The 21902-nt window shown below is 38.7% G+C and overlaps 1 protein-coding gene across 2 annotated transcripts in view; it reads left to right on the top strand.

Moving 5' to 3' along the window:
* Positions 1 to 20626, top strand: part of LOC149079914 (uncharacterized) — a 44565-nt gene extending 23939 nt beyond the window's left edge. Inside the window, exons 4-5 of one of the 2 annotated variants that reach the window (XM_089238712.1) lie at positions 862 to 952; positions 20199 to 20626. In XM_089238712.1, the coding sequence (XP_089094838.1) occupies positions 862 to 952; positions 20199 to 20529 (422 nt within the window). In that variant the 3' untranslated portion in view covers positions 20530 to 20626. Of the gene's footprint in view, positions 1 to 861; positions 953 to 10918; positions 11153 to 20198 lie in introns of those variants that run through there. The other variant, XM_089238713.1, reaches the window with a different exon arrangement.
* The last annotated feature ends 1276 nt before the right edge of the window (positions 20627 to 21902 follow it).

Here is a 21902-nt window from a genome sequence, read left to right as displayed (position 1 = left end):
CAAAGGATGTTTAGAGGTGTCGCGAGTTCGATACCCAGTTCGTCCTTGTCAGAAAACTTTCCTGACACAGGGGTACAACAAAAAACGGCGACTTGACCGCAGCAAAAATTGCTACCGCAGGAAGTCCCCCATCGAGGGGTTAGCGCACCAACCTCTCAATGAGTATGAAAAACAAGCCTGCCGTTCGGAATCGGCAATAAATTGTAGGTCCCGGTCTAATTAGCCCTCGTGTGCAGAAAATGACCGTGGTGCGACAAAAATGATCAAAATGATCATTAATTAAAAATGATTGACAATAATTTAAATAAAATGTGTTATGACTATAAACATAACATGCAATTCGAAACTATTTCGGTGACAGATTTCTGCCGAATTCTGAGGCACTACTGTATTACAGAAATGATTGTTCAGGACCGCGCAATATATAACAGCGATTCTCGAACGGTATGCCGCAGCACCTTTGGTAATGAGAGATTTCAGTGTTGAAATCGTATTGAGAATAGTAATAGGGTTGTAATTCCCAATCAGTGTGCCACGATACTTCAGCGTGCTACTGCAGTACCTCTAGATCAGACAACGTTACCTTGAGATATTTAACCCCTTAACGCACTGCGGCGAGATACCTCGGCCTTGAATATGAGGAAGAAATGCATTTGAGCTTTCTCCCTTCTTTCGAGATTCTACGTTGGTCACCCTGTACACAAGATCCCTCTTCATTATTTCATGGTCCCCCTTGGGGTGGGGAAGTTGTACCTCTCTCACACACAGTTTATATCACTGATTTTAGGAATGTATAACTGTTTGATGAAAATACATACATTTAAAATTCTGATGGTGCAATATTGTGTTCATTTTTTCCAGAAAAGCATTGTGCATCTTGTGATGCTAGAAAGACTCCGCTTTGGAGAGATGCAGAAGATGGGACGCCTCTTTGTAATGCCTGCGGCATTAGGTGAATATATTTTTAAACAATGAAATTTATATATACAAAGTGGCTCTAAACATAGGTAAAAAACTTTGCTTCTCTGACATGATCACTATCTTCTCTCGTATTCACATAGGGAAACGTCACACGAGAAATGTACAGGTATTGTTCACTAGTGCTTCCAGATGAGTATTGTAATTTTTTTGGCGTTGGTGTTACTTTTACAGCCATGTTTATGTATTTGAAAAATTCATGATGTTTGGAATGCCTGTTGCCTCTGAAATATACTACCTCATGATGATAATCGCTATTTCCGCCATTATTAGCGATGCATGTGTAATCTTCGCAAATTGTCTGCAGCTTTATGGTGAAAGCTGTTGTGATGGTGGTTCTTGCCACGAGGTCTGTTTTACAGTCAACAGGCGTTTCATACATCATGGCTTTGAAGGATCCTCGCATGAAAGCATTTGTTCATCAGAAGCACTGCGTAGATGGCATCGTATCAACTTTGAGTGACATTTCCAGTTATGCTATTTTATATGAATACTAGCTGTTACCCGCGGCTTAAATCAAGTGGATGTGGTATAATTTTGAAATTCCTCCGTGAGACCCCTTTAGGAGGGGTTTAATTTTGAAAAAAAAAATCCCTTCTCTCAATCTCTAATATATGTTACTGCCAAAGTCCGAATTGTAGAAATGATTTGGACTTAGGCCGGTCATTTCTCGAAGTGGCCGGAGATACCTAGCCAAAGCACGTTGGCTGATGTGAGACAGCCCAGTAGGAGCCAAATCCATTTTTTTCATCTCCAACGTGTGATGCATGTCTATTTGTAGCAGCTGTGTTGGATTAGCTCCATGTGAAGAGAGAAAAGTGAAAAACTTGAGAGGAAAACTATAAAAATAATTATATATAAAGTTTTTTCTGCCAAATTTTTTGGAGAAAAAAATCCATCGTGACTGGTTTGACAGGTTGCCATAACTAACGTGGACATAATTATCACGAAAAAATGGCCAACTTGATGATCCTGAATCATGTTTTTTGTTATCGGACTTTGGCCAGGGATCACCGGTGAACTGGCCGGGTCAATATTTAACGAAATTGGCCAATTTGTGAAGTGTCCGGTCCCGTCGCATTTATCCAATTTTGGGCTTTGGCAGTAACACATACATGCATATAAAAGATGCATAGCAAACAGTGGGGGGTATGACATTTTACTGGTGAACCATTGATCCTAGAGGTATATATACTTCCAGTTAGAAAAGTATCCAAATAACATGAGTACTCAGATATTGCATTCGTGTTCAAGGCGATTGTATAGTTATTAAAATAAAAAAAATTAACTTTTTATACAGTCCCAGTGTACCCCAAAACCCAATTAGAAAGTTGTTGCTTTGTCTCTGCTGATGCTAACAAAAAAAACCCAGGTTCCTAAGAGCAATATTGGAAGATATTCGGAAAATGGAGGAAATTTGGGAAAAAACGGCTTCAAAAATGTGGGTGGAACGGTTTCTACGCATTTAGAGCGGTTTTCACACCTTTTCCTCCGTTCTTCAAATTCGAATATCACGGTGAATATGGCTGCCGGCACACTACGGTTCGGCTGGCGCGGTTGATCTTATCAGCAACCGTGGAATTTCGCGTGAAACACACACTGCTGTTACCAACCGGGGTTTTTTTATTTTTTAATGTCACGTGACATCTCGGGATTGGCCAAATTATTTTCGCCAAGCTGAAGTTGGCTCCCGTTAGCATGCAAATTCGTGCTCATAAGCTGCATTGCAGTAAAACCCCCTCTTAACGGATACTCCCTCTTTTACGGACAAATAATAATTTACAGATGTATAATATATAAAAGTATGAATTTCAAATCTCTTTTTAACGGTCACCCATTTTACATGTATTTAATTTTTTTGTCCTGTCCGTGTTCACAGAAAGGAGGGGTTTTACTGTATATACTAATAAAAATATTCATGTAATGAAATTTAATTTTCTGTAACAATATTTGCCATTTGAAATTAATTCAGAGTTGAAGAAAGACAGCCTACAAGTTGACCCATTATTGATGCTTTTACGATTCGTGACCAAATCGCACAAATTTTTTTATATATGATGACTAGAATCATCATAATTTATTTAAATAACATATATATTAAAAAACTATTTAAATAACATATTTTTGAAGTTTTGGCTTGAAGAAAATTATTGGCCATGAATTTAGCACGTTTTTCTTTGTAATTGAAGTAAATTTCCAATTAATTAAATTTCTAATTAATGGAAATTAAGCACAATAATTGTAATTTTGGGAAACCCCATATGACCAAAGAAAAGTCAAGGAAATTCCTATCCTATTTAAAAAAAATATATTTCTTTTGATGGTCAGGAAAAAAAAAATTCAGATAGGAAATCGGAATGAAATTTCTGAATTTCATGTCTTAAAAACTGTAAAAAATCAAATTTTTTTTAAAAAAACATTATGATACTCATTAGACCTTTTAATTCCCAAAAATGTTCATCTGGGGACGATTCATTTATACGAAATTATTTACATGCTTCACACTAAATCTGTTTCCAGACACAGATTTATGGCTTCGCCACGTGCTGGCTATTCGAATTGCTCTGCTCCCCTATTCACGTTATAATTTAAAGTTCTTGACCACGAATTACTCAAATTTGCCGCCCCTCTGAACTTGCTACCCCGGCCCGCTTAACACCCTGTACATACGACATCAGGGCCGCAACTAGAGAGGAGCAGGTGGGACTGGTGCCAGGGTCGTCTTAAGAGTATTATGGGCCCCCCGGGCCAAGTGGTTTTTAGGAGGCCCTACATGGTAAATCCTTGAAAATTTCAATCGGATCTCATTTTTGGGAGGCCCCTCTTCTCTTGAGGCACCCGGGCCGTGCTCGGGTGGGCCCATGCGTTAAGACGGCACTGACTAATGCCCCGAACTCCGAGCCAGACAGGAGCGCAAACGTTAACCTTTCATCTCTCCTTCAATATTAAAAGGGGACGCCAAAATGCGTGCTTGCCCCGGCTGACCACGCATGTCGTTGTGGCCCTGTACATCAGTATGTATGTTGCAAGGTTTAAGGACAGGGTGGCAGCTGGATACTTTTTTAACTGGAGCTAGCAAGCTTTTGGCGTCCCCGTGTAAGGAAAGGTTAGAAGGAGTGGTGTTAAAGGGGCAATTCGGCGCCCCCCTAGTTCAGCACTCGATACAGTGGACCCGCTCTCCCTAGTTGCGGCTTTGTGTGTGTATGTAAATGAAAAACTGCTTGAAAAGAACGGTAGGTGTGAAAATTGTCTTAGTGCACTCTTCGATATTACCCGCATACAACCTTTTGTCTAGATCAGCGGTTCTCAATCTGTTTTAACCCACAGAGCCCTTTCCAGTATATAATTTCTATGGTGGAGCCCCATAAGCCTATTTTTTATTTATTCATCAAAGTTACTGATTTATTTTTATTCAAAAATATCAATAATTTTTTTCAAATTTACTGGTTCTTTTTTTATTTTCCTCGAGGGCCGCGGAGCCCTTGGGAGTTCACACGGAGCACCGGTTGAGAACCGCTGGCCTAGATGGTTTTTTTTAATTGCAAAAACAACAGATAGACAGCCACATTCATATACGATACAAAAATAAATAACAAAAAGACAATAATGAAAGCAAAACACACACACACAATGCAGCTCTCAGGGACATATTTCATCCCCGGTTCATACTTAGGCTTTTAATAAATGTTTCAAAAGTTTGATATGGAGAATTTGCAAACATAAAAATATATTCCTTCAGATGTCTGATTATTTTTACTTCTAATTTTTTATGAATTTATAATAAATGGTTGGGCCCCGTGGTAATTTGTCCTCTTTTGGATGAAGTAACTAATTGATTTTTTGCTAAAACGTTATAATCGGGATCCAATGCATTTCATTCAAGTGTTCTAAAATATACATCTTGGTTTTAGCGTAATCACGTTAGTTTATGAATGTCATTATAACCGAGTTTCAATGTATGCTCATGTAGGAAAGGAAAAAAATTTCACTGGTTAGAAAAATTTAATTTTTTCTTCATTGGTTTTTTTTATTGTTATCAGTGCAAAAGCGCCAAACAAAGAATTAGTTTCCGTCGCATGGAACTTCACCATACAGTTCCTCGAATTTGTCTTCTCCTCTCATTTTTTTATGGCAGCCTGAGAAGGAGAGCAATTCCTTTGTCCAGTGCATCCGAAATCCCATCACCCTCCTTGTCAAACCACTTAATAGACAATGGAAGAGAGCAACCGCAGGTCCAGCCGAACCGTCATCAGGGAGCTCAAGCCTTCCCAATACATGATGGCAGCTTTCCGGTTACCCCAACCGTCCAAAAAAATGTGGATTTTCTCGGTTGAAAAAACCGCGCTCAGCGGTTGCAGTTGTATCTGTGCGTTGACAGAATAAAACTATAGATGATGCCTTCCCCCCCAACCTCAACCACGCCGTAGTCAGGTCCCAGCCTATTGCTCTTAGAAACATGGATATTTTTTCGTGGGCATCGGGAAAGACAACTAATGACCGACAACAGCCTAGTCCTATCGCTTGGCGATTTCTGTCTTTTACCCCGGAGGGGGGTAGACTGAAACGGAAAAATACCCACCAACGCATTCCATGAATGGAAGCCCGTGGGCCCCCGCTCCCAGCGGCCCAGCCCATGGGTGAGGGAAGCCCCCTCAGGGTCCAAGTGGGTTCCTTAGGCCCCCACCCAAACACCATCCACAGCGCCAGCTTCACACCATCCATCCCACGTCGGGTCCCGCACAGATACCCTAGCACAGAAGTCGGCAAACAGCGGCTCTTTGGCCCCTTGAGTGTGGCTCTTCCCCAAAATACCACGTGCGGGAGCACAAAAGTTCCAGATTTTTGCAAAATCATGTTCAGACACGCATTTTGGCCATTTTGTTCTCGCTCCCTCCCCTTCCAAGTGAATCATCTTTTTCACGGTTTTTTGCCGAAAAAACAGTGAAAGATTGACGCTGATGTCACGTTACACTTCCACGACCAATCAAAACTGGATTTCGGGCCGAAACTGGGAAGTTCGGGAAAAAGTTGTCGAAAACGAGGCTTTTTTCTAAGGTACTCGGGGTAGATAGACTCAAAAGATGAGTCTCCTCTCAGAACATGGGGCGACATGCAATGTTTTCCAAAGTAAGGAACGTCAACCTCTACCCTGCCAGATCAAAGAAGACTGTGCCCCTGGGCCACCACCTCTCATGACAGCCTCCCGAGGCTTCCTCTCTCCAACCAACGTCGGTCAACACTGCTAGAAGCGATCCACCAGGGCCACACATCTAAAGACGACGCTCCTCGACCACCACCTTACCACCTCTCACGATGACTCCCGTGGCCACCTCTCTCCATCCGCATCCAACATCGGTCAACACTGCTAGGAGCCATCCACCAGGGGCCACACATCTGAAGCCGACGCTCCTGGACTACCATCTCGCATGACGCCTCTCCCGTGGCCACACCTCTCCATCTGTATCAAACATCAGTCATCGCTGCTGAAGCAATCCACCAGGGACGACCATCCGAAGACTATGTTCCTGGGGCTTCTGCCCCACAAGATGGAGTGCCTTGGGCTTTCATCGACGACGTCCTCCGGCTAACATCTCGTCGGACGAGCTTACAGTGAACCCGTGTTCCGCACATTTCCCAGAGAAGGGAGCCAGATATCCGTAAGATAACAAGTAAAATAATAACTTAATAAACTGTTTATTAAGTTTAATTTTAGGGAGCGTTGTGAAGTGAAAGAAGATGTAGTGTCGAGTAATATATATAAATAAAATATCAAATCTCTCTCTCTTTATATAATTTGGCTCTCAAAACAAATTTCAATCGTTGTATTGTTGATATTTGGCTCTGTTGACTAATGAGTTTGCCCACCACTGCCCTAGCATATAGCCCCGAACACGATCTGACCGAAATTTTTGTCCGCTAGCGGGGAGTGCTCGAAAGATATAGTGAATACATTGAAACCCAATTCTACAGGATTCGAAAAACTATCCATTTAGAACCGTGTTCCCCCGTGTGCGTCGCTACTCCTAGGGGCGTCAAGACGAAATGGAAGTATTGGCGTGTGCACCTATTCATACTTTGAAGTGGTTCTTTTATGAATGCACAATATCTAAAGAGTATTCTGGGGAGCCGCAGATGTGTACCATGAATAAGGCAAAGAAGCCGCGAGTGACAAGTTTCAGAATCAATGGTTTAGAAAGTTCTCCTGTAGTGATGTTGGCATCTCGACTGTTCTTTGTATAGATGCATTTGACTGACTAGGAAAACTTTGTTTGTGGTCTATACAGGGTAAATCAAAAAAATGGTAAAAACGAAGAGGTGATTGTACGTACCAATACAAACAATTGTCGTCATAGAATGCGTGGTCTAAATTGAAACGCAAACGTGCTAGCGCGTTTCGAAACGGCGGCTCCTCAAACGTTAAAACGGCTTTCCTGTTGAAATTTATCGGGAGAACACCATGCATGAAAATGTAACCTGGGGAAGAAAAAAAACCGTATGCACAAATCTGCGTTACAATGAATAAAAGGCGCGGACAACAGCCTTGTGCAGTTGTTCCAGCGTGTAGCAGTTGTAACATAACGGGATAATGGCGCACTTTAGTAATATTGAAAAAGCAGACATGCATTTCATTTACGGAGCTGCAAACGGAAATACCAGAGGCAGCACGAATTTGCGGTGAGCGTTTTCCCCACAGGCGGTTTACCAATCCGAAAGCATTAGCGTGCTTGCACAGCACCTCCTATAGATTGGCCTCCGCAGTCTGCTTGTGACGTCAATAAGTAGTCCATTTTCCATTTTTTCTCAGAATATTCAGGGGGAAAAAATTCCCTGCTCGTGCCAGTATCATCGTTGTGAGGAAGAGAAATGATTGGACTCAGAATTGGCGATTTCTATGCCCCACATACAGTCACTATGCGGTATTTGTGAGCCAATCAGGAAGATTCTAAGCCAAAATAAGAAACGAAATAGGATGCTGTGTTTCAAAATGTGGCAAACTTGCTAGGTAGTCTGAATGATGTTTATGGCAAACAGTGCAGAGGCCTATCTTTAGGATGTGCTGGCTTGCATTGGCAGCTGTTCGAAACGGGATCCTTTCTTGCTTCCCGGTCTGATGAAGGTCGTACAAGGACTGCCGGAACGGATGCATACGGTTTCTTCTTCTCCGGTTACATTTGCATCTTGCATGCATGGTGTTATTTTCCTCCCGATAAATTTCAACAGGAATGCCGTTTTAACGTTTGCGGAGCGGCCGTTTCGAAACGCGCTCGCGCGTTTGTGTTTCATGTTAGCCCATGAAACACATGTGATGACATGAAACACATGTGATGAAACACATGAAACACACATCTTCGATGACGATTGTTTGTATTGGTGTGTACTACCACCTTTTAAAGTTTTCCCATATTTTCTGAATCACCCTGTATTGTCCATGATTGTGGATGTTATCTTGACATTAAGAGAAAGGATTTTCTCTTCAACCAATTTACAACCACGGGCGAAGTATCTCATCCAAATGCCAGTGGAATAAATTCATTCCAGCCGTCTCTTACCTCTTTTTTCTTCATTACTAAGCTTTATTGTAACCCTATGAACTGAAGTTGTTTTTCCCTCCCCGTTCTTTCTACACGCCTCTGTTTAGTGATTTCCCCCCCCCCCACTAACACACTTTGTCTTTTTACTGTATATGTGTAAGAGGAATAGAATATGTAGGGGAGGGAAGAGCGGAGGAGAAATATGCTGCAGGCCTACTCTATCTACTTAACTGTTCCCACTATTTCTTTTTTTTTCTTCTGTTTTTTTTTACCTTCTTTAACGTTAATCGATTATCAGATTTATCGTCGATACTTCTAATAGTGATCATGAAAATTTGTTGCCAATAGCCTGTACGTGAGGAGGTGAAAGCATGCAGTCCTGTCTAAAACTTAAATCTCACTTAAACGCGGTCTGCTTTTTCTTGACCACACTGAAATTTCCATACTATTTCAGCCCCGAATTATGTCGTATCTTAATCTGGACATCTAGTTTGTTTACTAGAAACTGTTGATCGTCATATACAAACGCAAATTAACATACTATAGAAGTACTGCAATGAGTTAAGCTCATCACCTTATACAGGGTGATCCATATTGAATGGGCCAATAAGAATAGCATAGAACGATTTATGTAATTGATTTATTTAGTCGAAACAAATTTATTCTGAAACTGCAATCATACAAGTTTTATCTGGCAACAGCGAAAATTTTTCCAGTTATGAAATCGCCGCTAGAGGTGCTGTTAATCAAAATGGCACCATCCATGCAGGAGAAAGCGTACTGTGTTTTCGAATACGCCAAAACATCATTGTTTATTGTCGAACAAAGACATTTTCGCAAGAAATTTGGTAAAGAGCCACCGCATCGTCACAACATCGTAAGGTGGATGAAGCAGTTTCAGGATACGGGCTGCTTATGCAAGAAAACCAGCCCAGGACGAACATCCACCAAAACCGAAGTAGTTGAAAAAATTCGTGAAACGTTTTTACGAAGTCCCACAAAATCAACGCGTCGTGACAGTGCAAAACTGAATGTGCCTCAAACAACGGTGTGGCATGTTACGGAAGCGTCTACAATTCAAGCCATTCACATTTCGGATGGTACAGGCTTTAAAACCTTCCGACAAACCGTTGCGTAAAGCTTTGTGTGAATTTGCAAGATAAGCTGGAGGTGGATGGTTTCGCGAACAGACTTGTGTTTATACAGATGAAGCCACCTTTCACTTATGAGGCAAAGTTAACCGTCATAAAATTTACGAATTTGGGGCACGGAAAATCCACATGGAACAACGGAACATCAACATGATTATCCAGTGGTAGGCTGAAGTTGGTTTTCTGTGGTTCCCAACTTCAAGGCGCAAATGCGAGCCGATCTCCCCTTTAAAAAGTCTCTCCACAGAGAGCAACAGACCTACAAACAGCACAAATGTAATTCAATCATAACACATCACTCACTTCACTTCTGAAATATAGATGGCAGCACTGAAAAATCAAACACAACACCACATACGCACTCACACTGTTAGGTACAGACACAGTTACACTTCCGGCACAACTCACTAGGTAGTAAATCGCCCAAATATGGTGACAGACCTAAGTTGTGCTCGGTTTGAAAGAAAAAAGAAGAAAGCATGATTCTCCAAAGGTGAATGTTTTCTGCGCCGTAACCAGCAGTTGTGTTTTTGGTTCGTTTTTCTTCGTGGAAAAATCGATTAACGGGTACATTTACCAAGACTCTCTCAGAATGGTTATATCCTCAGAGGAAGCGGTTCCCGGCTTCCTTCTGCAGCAAGTTGGTGCTCCACCACATTGGCATAACAACGTACGTCAATACCTCATCTACTCCCCATCGCTGGATTGGCCGTGCTGGATCAAATGATATGCCACTGCTTTCTTGGCCACCGAGATCCCCAGATCTAACCCCTTGCGATTTTTTCTTATGGGGTTTTGTTAAAGACAAAGTGTTCGTGCCTCCACTTCCTCGGGACTTACAGCTACTGAAGCAGCGGATAGCTCACGTGTTGAACTCATTAACAGGGGATATTCTATCAAGAGTGTGACGGGAACTGGAATACCGCATAGACATTTGCCGTGTCACCGCAGGGACACGCATAGAACTTCTATAGAAAGTTGGATAACTAATTTCACGGTAAATTTAAATTATCAAAATAAATTAATTACAGCATTCACAGGTATGCTTTATTTTCGGCCCATTCAATTTGAATCACCCTATATTTTTTGGCATCTTAGATATATTCTAATAGCTTACGCATCATAGTATCTATGTATGTGTAGGAAGATGGTGGAGAATATGTGCACCGATTTAACTTGAGTTCTTTACGGTGACCGTAGATATTTTCTGTATTCACGATTAATAATTCAATTTTTGTAACTTCGTTTGTTGCGTAGGTATAAAAAATACAAAATTCGGTGTGCAAGATGCTGGCATATACCGAAAAAAGATGAATTTAGCCCAGTGTGCAAGTTTTGTGGCTCCAAATTCCTGTATTCCTATCCTAGAGTTTGGTGAAAGATTCCTGTTGGTTGTTCGTGATTTCGTTCTTGTTATGCATTTGATGCAAATTGAAAATAAATGTTGAATTGCACACAAATCGGTGATGATGCTGAATTAAACTTGTTTTCAAAAGGAAAATAGTGTCTTTTCTTTTAACGCAACACTGTCATCTTGTGGATTATCTATTAAGTTCATTCATCGGATAGCAAAGATAGTTTGGTTTCTCTAAATCATAAAAAATTGGCAAATGCAAATCCAAAATTTTCTTGCTGTTGGAACTGTAAATTATTTGATTAATCAATTTGCATCCAAAAATGAAATATTTAAAGAAAAATAACTTAATCCTTTGTTTTAAAGATTTAATTTTTTTTATCGAAATTGAACTAATTCTCTCTCTCTCTCTCCGAACTCAGGAGATTGTTAATGGAGGAAATTCTAATGATTTAAATGACACGCAATTTGGGATAAAGCTTTTGCCATCTGTTATTCAGAAAATTTTTTGAAAAATTCTCTGTAAAGCCGGGTTTTCCTAGGAGTTGAATTTCTGCTCCGGGTGCAGCGTGAAAACGACGATTGGTTAAAAACTTGAAATTCAAGTTTTTTTGGCCAACCAGCGTTTTCACGCTGCACGCACTGTAGAAACCTGCTTCTTGGAAAACCTGGCTTAAGTTGGCACTTCAACACGATTTCGCATACGTCGGCCTGCTATATCCAATGGCTACAGGTGAAATGGGCGACTTCAGTGACGTCAAAGCTTCGCGTGGAGGCTTTCTGCTATAGAAGGTGTTGGTACTATACGTTTTTTGGATAATTTTTCTAATTGCAAGTATGCCTCTAGGATCAACGGTTCACCAGTAAAATACCGTACTCCCTTTTGCTTATGCACCCTGTATAAATCATAACTGCCTATTACCCACAGTAATAGTTCTTTTTTTCATAAAGCATACATATCCTAAGGCCGGGATTACACTATAAAAGTTTTTTAAAAGTTATTTTATAAATATTGAAAAGTTCAACCAGTAAGATTATGGGTTTCATTTGCTCGAATGTAACCTATGAGCTTTATTGGCTGAATTTTTCAAGTTTTATAAAAGGAATTTTATCAAACTTTTATAGTGTAAATACCGGCCTAAGAAACAAATCGACACAGAATAAATTATGAAAGCTTTGAAAATTTTATTTTCCACATACGTCTTAAAAGTATTTTAGACGAGAGCGGAAGCGGATTTTGCCGCTCTTATTCCGTTCGTCAAATTTTCTTAACTATGCATTTCTGAATTTTCCGCCCTGGGCTATAGACCCCCAATTTTCCTTGTGAATACGCCTCTCGACGAGAGATGTATAACGAACGAATACAAAGTTTTATGCAGGGACGCGGGAACGTGCTCACACATATTTCCATTCAAACAAGGCTCATGCTACCCCTGGCAGAAAGTGTTTGTTCACCCACGAAAACACTAGCAATGCTACATTTAAAACGCAAAAAACAAAAACAAAAATTTTCGAGTGAAAATTTTTGTTAAAATCATTCTGAATTCGGAATAAATGAAAAAAAATCATAAATTTATTACAATTTGACCATGAAAATCAATTTATAAACTCGTAACACCCGAGAAAAAAATGTTCGATCACCTCAGTTTTGAGGAAAAAAGTGATGGATTATGGGATCATATATAAAAGGTATGGATTATATGGGATCATATCAAATAAGAAATTTAATATTTCGTAACTCCATCTTTGGCCCGGATGACGGCTTTCATCCTTTGGGGTATAGAAGCAATAAGTTGTTTGTAGTACGACGGATATATTTCTTCCCAGCAGTTCCTAATTGCTTGCTTCAGTTCCATGACGTTATTAGGCCTTTTGGAGTCTACCCTCTTCAAGTGGTGCCAAACATTGATTGGGTCTAAGACTGTTGGCAGAGGCCAGTCCGTCGTTGTTATGTTAGCACTTCTTAGATACCTCTCAACTTTTGTACTGCGATGGCAACAGGCATTTGTCGTCTTAAAACGTAGTCAGTCGAATCCCCAAACCAATTTTCAACACTGGGAATCCAAAAGTTTTCACGAATGCCCATGTAGACTTCTGAGTTGATTGTACGCTTCACGATGCTTAGTTCCCCTAATCCATCAGCTGTCATAGAACTCCACACGGTAAACGAACGATAAAATTTAGTTCTTTTATCAATGCCCCTCATCTTCAAACTTTTCTTCTGTTCTTCTCCAGACGAATTGTAGCTATCTCCAGTCCCCAAGCTGATTTTTGACTCGTCACTGAAAATGACTTTATTCCAATCATTCATGCCCAGTGGACGTGGTTTCTACACCATAGCAACTGAGGCCTCACTTCACTGTAGGGCCCTGGGGGGGCTGACAGGGCCCAGGACGATTATCATCTTTTTTTTGCTTTTGCACGCTTTAATTAACTACAGAAGGGGCCCCGCTACAGGATGTGGGGGCCATGGGTTTAGATGTTGATTTGCAGTACCTGAATCCCTTTTCTCGCAAACGATTGCAGACGCGAACGTTGTACTTCACCCACTCTGCATTCAGCTGTTTCAAGATGGCACGGTAATTTTTCTTGGCAATGGCGATCAGTTTTCTATCATCTCTTTGTGGTACTACCAGGGCGACTAGATCGAGGCAAATTTTCTACACCCCGCCAGTCCTCCAATATTTCATCCAAAGACAGCACACCATACTTTGAGCACAACTGAAAATTCTTGCAACCTCGCTTTGAGAAACACCATCTTTCAACATGGAAACTATCCCTTTTTTAAAATCATGAGAAAGTATCTTCTGGAAGCCATCTCTTACACTTCAGAAAAAATTGTGGTGATTAAAACCCGTGTTGGGTTCACTTTTTACACATTGTCTGGTTACTTTGCGCTTACGCGAACAGTTTCATTTGCATAATTCGAGTCAACACATTTGTTTGAAACAGTGACCGATCACTTATTTTTCCTCAAAACTGAGGTGAAAGAACATTTTTTTTCGGGTGTTACAAGTTTACAAATCGATTTTCGTGGTCAAATTATAGTAAATTTATGATTTTCCCCATTTATTCCGAATTAAGAATGATTGGTTTTAACAAAAATTTTCACTTGGAAAAACAAAATTATTTTTTTTGTTTTTTTGCGCTTTAAACGTAGCATTGCTAGGTGTTTTCGTGGGTGAACGAACACTCTTCCAGGGGTAGTTTATTGTCCTGATAGCGCTCTTTTGAGTATGACTAAATAAAATCTAGAATTTTAAATTGCTATTTATTCGTGTTTGTTTCGCTCCTTGTGCACTACCAACCGTAAAAGCACCACTCACCCCGCCATCCCAGAATTTATTAATGTTTGAACAGTGAGCCTGTATACTATTCCTTATCCAGATGCATCTGGTGTTCCGAAAGGATCATTTTTTTTATTGCAGAAAAATACCATAATCTTGGCTCAAGACTCCCCCGCCCGCGTTTGCCAGTGGAATTTTATCTATCTTTCCGACAACCAAAAAATTTGCGCTAGAAACAAGTAGTGGGTGACTTACCCAAAACATGACACATTTGTTGAAATCCGGACATATGGTCATAGCACATATATTTTTACGAATGTGATGTTTACACAGTGAATTTTGAGCAACATCAATTATTTTTACCTCCGGCGTCCCTGGTTTTATGAATGTTTCGACACTGAATTCAGGTTTTTTGGACTAAAAAGATTGGAAAAAATACAATAAACACAAAATATACAAAAATATATATATATTTCCAAAGAAAATTATATGAGAAACAGTTTCGTATGACACTGGAGAATAAAAATTGTGTGGGGGTGTGTGTGTGACTGAGATTTTAAAAATAGTTCTTAAAAAATATCAAAGAAAAAAATGTTTGGTACGTGAAAAAGAAAGATTACAATAGAGACGTATTAAATAAAAACGTGAAACACCCTATCGTATAAAGTATTTACAGATCTTAGAGAAATGCTTTTAAAGATTTAACAATGAACTTTATTAGAAGAAATTGAGATGAAGCAGAAGAAATTACAAAGTGTTCTTTCACAACGCAGGGAAATGTTTGATAATTCCATCAATTCTATGTTTTCTCAGAAACCAACAATCAAACGTTAAAGGGAATAACTACAGAAATAAAAGAAAATAAAAAAAAGTGAATGTGTGTGACATATCAGACTTCAAAATGTTAAGAAAAATACAAATACAATCCCACAACAGGCAAAATGCCCAACGAGGTGGACGAGAAAAAAGATGCCCATCATCTACTATTATTTGATATCATAAAAAACCTTGTCAATTCACAACTATTGAATGGATTTTTTTTATTATGAACTAAATATTCTCTTATACACCTAATCTATAAAACAGAAAATAAATGATTCAGCAAATTTTATAGAAAGATAATAATTATCATAGGCGTACACAGAATTTTCTCAAGGGGGGTTTGTTTTTTCCTGCAAAATAACACTATAATCTCGGCTTGAGGGGGGTTAGAACCCCACCCTCCCCCCTTTGCGTACGCCAATGGTAATTATTCCACTTTTTTTCTCAGTTTATAGAGATGCATTAAAAAAAACTAGTTTTCTAAATACGGTAAGTTTTTTTTTTTTTCATCCAAACTAATATCGCTTTCGAAAAAAAACAGCCACAAAATGCCATTGTAGTAGAGCTGAGTAACAACTTCAAAAATAGATGTATTGTGATAAATATTATATCAAAGTATTTTTATATATGAAAAGAGCTTTTGATTATGTCGATTTGGATATTCTAACAAATAAATTCTCAGCAGGCATACGAAATAATATACTAAATTTCATCACCCTAATCATTAATTAACTTAGTCGGTGATGGTAAGATGGTTGCTATCGATAGAAACAAATGCTAATGTTATAGGCCTGCTGGAAAGATATGTAGTCCCTGTAGGTCACAAAGAGTGAATGTATTTGTTGATACTATTTTTTTATTTTATTGTATTGTCTTCTGTACAGTTGTCATATTTTTGTTAATTCTGTATGCGTATACAGATATGTATACATATATAATATATATATTGATGTATATATATTAATTCTATATGTATATACAGGGTGTCCCATCAAGACCTCTCAAACTCTGCACAGCCATATTCCTCGCTTGGAATACATAAAAAATTCACCTGTACGACCCATAGTTTTCGAGAAAAATGCGAAAGAAAAGTATGACGTCATATCCTGTGCAGCGGGGCTAACGAGAAGCCACGCTGTGCAGCCTTTTAAATACGATTCAAACCAATACCTTCTAAAGCAGTCTGCTCTAGAAGGTATTGTTCAAACGATGGCTTGACGTCATTCCACGGCTCGCGCATGCTAGCCTCGATATGCGCGGTAGATATTTTGAACATCTTCCTATGTAAACAACATATGCAAATACCGATGTGTTCATGTTTCCGATAAAGTTTTATTTTCCTCATATCACATCCATCATACTTTTCTTTCGCATTTTTCTTGAAAACTATGTGTCGTACAGGTACAGTTCTTTGGTCATTTTTTATGTATTCCAAGCGAGAAATCTGGCTGTGCAGAGTTTAGGTGGTCTTGATGGGATACCCTGTATATACTCGTATATACAGGCGGTCCCAAATTGTTTGCTCAAAGATAATTCTGTAACACTTGAATATATATATAGAGAGAAACATACTTCCAATTACAAATTTTTTCAAATGGCGGCTACTTAAAATGCTATAAATGTTCTGATGGTTTGAATACCTTAAAAAAATAGAACAATTAACTTTTTACGTGGTTCCTGTGGGCTAAAACTTCCAATTTGTGAATTTTAGAACTCGCTCCAAAAAAGTAGTCATTTACAGAAAATTCAATGTTTTTATATGCAATATTTACGGAAATATTAAAGATATAAAATTATGTTGTGGTGACACCCCTGTGTTCAAAAGTTTGCATTAGTTTAAATATACAGGGTGATTATAAAAAAACTATCCCGACATATGGGCCCCTAACTATCATACCATTCACAGAAACTGAATGAAATTTTGGCATAAGGTATTTTGATGTATGCGCTCAAGAATGATATGGAAAACAACAGTGTCATTCTAACAGTTACGGTTACAGTGAGAAAATTTCGAAAATATCAAATGGCAACACCAAGTTTTTTGTATTGGAATGTGATCTCCATTGTGAAAAACCCTAAATAGCGTTCGAACGGCAACTGTAGCATGAAAATCACCGGCACTAGATAGGCTAAAAGTGAGGACAACCAATAAGGACAGAGAAGCAGCATAAAATAAAGCATTTTATTGTGTTTCACAAATTTTCCACGTGTCCTTGTGGAGGACTAATCAGGCTGGGATCTCAGCCGAAGAAACGGTGTGACGAATGAAACGAACATTAATGCTCTGGTGCACGGCAAAGTCCTTTTTACTTTTTCCTTGCCTAGCTCCGGGGATTTTCGTGCTGCAGGTGCCATTCCAACGCTATTTAGTGTTTTTCAGTATGGAGATCGCATTCCAATACAAAAAACTTGGTGTTGCCATTTGATATTTTCGAAATTTTCTCACTGTAACCGTAACTGTTAGAGTGACACTGTTGTTTTCCATATCATTCTTGAGCGCATACCTCAATATACCTTATGCCAAAATTTCATTCAGTTTCTGTGAATGGTATGATAGTTAGGGGCCCATATGTCGGGATAGTTTTTTATAATCACCCTGTATATATAATGTATATAAAATAAATCTCAATCTTTTTTCTTTTCAGTCAGATTCTGAAGTTTCAAGAGACTACATAAATTGAATGAACTTTACTCAACGGTTTTTAATTTCTTCAAATTATTTTTATTTCTAATGCTTCTTATCTCCGCTATGTCAGATACTTATCCACTTGCCACTTGGGCAGCCTTATTTTATATAATAAAAAATATCAATCTGGTAATTATTATTATAGATAATTACCCCTTTTTTTAAGGTCCAAGATGTAAAATGAGGGGAAAAAATCTTTACAGCATTTTCGACAGCTTTGAATTTAATTTGTGAACCACGCAGTGCCGTCTTAACGCTTGGCCCATCCACACACCTCAAGGGAAGAGGGGGGGGGGGGCCCTCACACAAAAATGAGATCTGGAAATTTTCGAGAGTCAGCAACTAAATTTGGCAGGTAGGACTTCTGGAAAATCACTTGGCCCGAGAGCCTATGATACTCTTAAGACAGCCCTGGAACCACACTTTCCATCATTAGTGATAAATGCTGAAAACTTCAAAACCAAACACCTCCGTAAATAATGCATTTAAAAATATATATGGAATTTTCTATAAATGATTTTTTTTTGTAGTAGATTCTACTTTTTTACTTACTGCACATTTTAGCACACGAGAACTGTATAAAAAGTTAATTTTTCAATATTTTTACGCATACAACCCTGCAGAAATATCATTTAATTCGAAGTAGCCGTATGTCATTTGAAAGAAAAAAAATCGTAATCGAAAGTATGTTTCTAAAATCAATGGTTGCAGAGATATTCACTGAGCAAATAATTGAACTCAGCTTGTACAATATGTACTGAAAGAATCAACGCCAGAACTCTGCCGAAGCTGGGCAACGGTTACCCCGTTGCCCAGCTTCGTAACATAGTCCGGAACACTTTAATATCAAGTCAAAAAAGAAAAAAATTGTTAACATATACAGATATAACAATATATTTCCCCAGACAGTTGGGTACTGTAGCGATTAACAGATTTTGTACAGTATGTACTGTAACTCTGTCACATTTTTGCTGCTGCTGTTTATATGTTCAATACTACAACAGTGTTATCTTTGCTTGAAATTTCAATTTACCGTATTTTTTTTGTTGATTTTTTCATTAATAAAAAAACATGCTTTACTGTGACAAGCATTTTACAGCCAATCCCACTCTTATGCGCAAACTGGTTGCTTTTAAAATAATTTTTGAAATAAGGTCAACCCTTGGTTTACGAACGTCTTGGTTTGCGAACAACAAAAATGATTCGGTTTAGGAACACGCAAAACGTGTCTTAATCCCGAATGAAGCATATTTCAGAAATCTGAAATTACAAATTTTTTTTACGGACAGCAGAATTTGGTTGAAGAATTATATTTCATCAGAGTAAAGGTCCCGCCACCAACTACTGCTTTTCTTTTCCAGTCCATGGATTAGCAGGTCATTTCAAACTTTGTGAAGCTCTGAGGGGAACGTTTTTTAAAGTTGTTTTTTGCAATAATGTTTGACATAGAACTAACAGTAACTTCTAGAAACATTATTCCATCATCCTGCATTGCATAGTTCTTATTTGCAAAGCTGGGCAGCAAGTGCCTTACAGAACCATCAGTTTGTCTTAGAGCAGCGGTTCTCAACCTTTTTTGACTCGCGGAGCCCTTTTCAGTATATAATTTCTATGGCGGAGCCCTGTTTGACTCGAGGAGCCATTTTTTGTACATGATTTTTATGGCAGAGCCTTGTAGGCCTCTCTTATTTACTCATCTCTATCAAATCTACTGATTAATTTTATTTTCCTCGAGTCGCCGCGGAGCACCGGTTGAGAACCGCTGGCCAGATAGTGTTGCAACTGGAGATTTTGAGGGTTTTGACACTGAGATTATAGATAACGAAATAGTAACGAAACCAGACTTTGCACTTGCATCGTTTTCATTTCGTTTGCGTTTCATCTCTTTCGAATTATAGGAATTTTTTTTACAGTGTTGGAATTATAACCATTGGTTGTGCACAGAAGCTGTTGTAAAAGTTTACACTTTTGAGTCCCAGGAACGGATAAATTCATTTTACATTGATTCCTACGGGAAAAACTATTTTGGTTTGCGAACGAACTTCTGGAACGAATTAATTAACCGAGGGTTGACTGTATACTATCGACTCTACGTCCACCTTCTCTCTATATAGACATATTTGTATGTATGAGAAATTACTGTCTAATTTATCTTCAAGAAAAAAATGTCAGAATATGTCTGAAAATCTTTTAAATCGATAAATAGATGCGGGACGCGAATAAGGTCTGAATGGCGAACACATACGAGTTTTGAAAGTGAAGGGCAGTTGATATAATATGTGTTTTTCCATAAACTTTTAAAAACTTGAAGAAATTTCTATTAAATAAAACATTGTTGAGAGATATTATTGCCATTTTTATTAACGTTCGGTTTTTCTACCATTCCAGAAATGGATGTCCTAACGCTGGATATGCAAGTCCTCCCTTGAGAAGGGAGCATGATGAGGAGGAGATTTGCGGTGAATCATATCCTAAGAGTGATGAGGAGGAGATTTGCGATGAATCATATCCTAAGAGTGATGAGGAGGAGGAAATTTGTGATGAATCCCATCTTAAGCGTGATGAGGAAAACGAAATTTGTGATAAATCGTCTCTTAAGCGTGATGAGGAAAACGAAATTTGTGATAAATCGTCTCTTAAGCGTAATGAGAAGAAAATTTGTGATGAATCATATCCTAATAGTCATACTTTTGTACGATATGGATTGTTTCCAGTTTAAACTTCAATGTATGAATTTTATTATTTGAAATTTACTATATAATTTACCATGTATCATATTTTACCATGGTAGTTCGCTATATTTTTATTTTCATTTTCACCAATTTTTCACTTTTGCAAAGTACAGAACTAACCAATATCATAATAGTGGGAAAAAATTATTTTATAGTTACGGGGATTCGGTTTACATTTGAACGTACGTTTTAACCAGACTAATTTTTTTTTACTGTAAGTTAAAGTTATGAGCCTGCAAGACTATGTAGGAGGTTATAACGTGTACTCTCCTCCCCCCCCCTCTCTTGTTGACAAATATTTCCGTGCTCAACGCTCAATGCCCTAATCGGGCCATAGTAGCCGCTATGATCAATGTACGTATACAGGGTGATTCAGAAAAGATGGGAGGGTGAGGTAAAAGGTGATAGTACACACCAATACAAACAATTGTCATATCTCCTCTTAGTTTTTACCATCTTTTCTGAATCACCCTGTAGAGCTGTTTTTCTAATGCACTTCCTGCAGTGGAGGCGAATAAATGTAAGATGAAAAAGCGCAACAAATCTCCAGGTCTTGGTCAGTTTCTTACGGTTGCCGAGATTCACATTTTTCGCCTGGAAGACTTTCTCAAGGGATTTATGGAATGTACCATACATATATGCATTTAAAAAGTGCATATAGTAATTCGTGTAACATTAAGCTGGGAGGTAACCACCGCGACACGCGATTTCAAGCTGCACCAAAACTGATTTTGGGATGTGACTAAGCAAAATCGACCATCAAAATCTTTCTCTGTGCTAGCCACACCTCAAAACCTGCTTTTGCGCAGGTCACAGAGTCATTACGCTGTGGGTTGGGACCATCTTTAAGTAGTTGTATTCTAACTCCTCACAATGGCTGAGTAAAGAAAAATGTAGTATTCGAGCTTAAAGGAGGAAAAAACGGCACAATTAAACATTTTGAAACCAGTTATTTGGAAAAAAACGGAATTGTCCCGTTTGCATAACTCCTGTTCAACTAAACGGGACGTAGAGTCGTCTGGGTTTCTTTCGGATATAGTTATCAATCGGTTATTGTTATCAGAAACCTCCGTTCCCTATGTGATCACAATATGCGACGTACACACTGTATTTTTATAATTTCAATTCACGCGATGCCGTTGAAGAGTAAATCCTTTTTCATTATGTACTTTTGTGTGGTTCCAGAGTATTAGGTCAACTGGAAAAAAAATGTCTCTGCTTATGTACTGAGAGTAATTGCATTTGTACATCGTATATTTCTGAAATTTATCATAAATGATGTAGCAATATTTTACGTTTGTTTCGATTTGGCCTACAGTTTTACTCTGGTTTCGAGAATAATATGTCTATATATATATAT

Source organism: Pholcus phalangioides, unplaced genomic scaffold (genome assembly GCF_987345545.1).
Source record: "Pholcus phalangioides strain wild (caught in Gottingen) unplaced genomic scaffold, Ppha-v1.0 ptg000011l_1, whole genome shotgun sequence".
Lineage (NCBI taxonomy): Eukaryota > Metazoa > Arthropoda > Arachnida > Araneae > Pholcidae > Pholcus > Pholcus phalangioides.
This window is presented reverse-complemented; position numbering and strand designations above follow the sequence as displayed.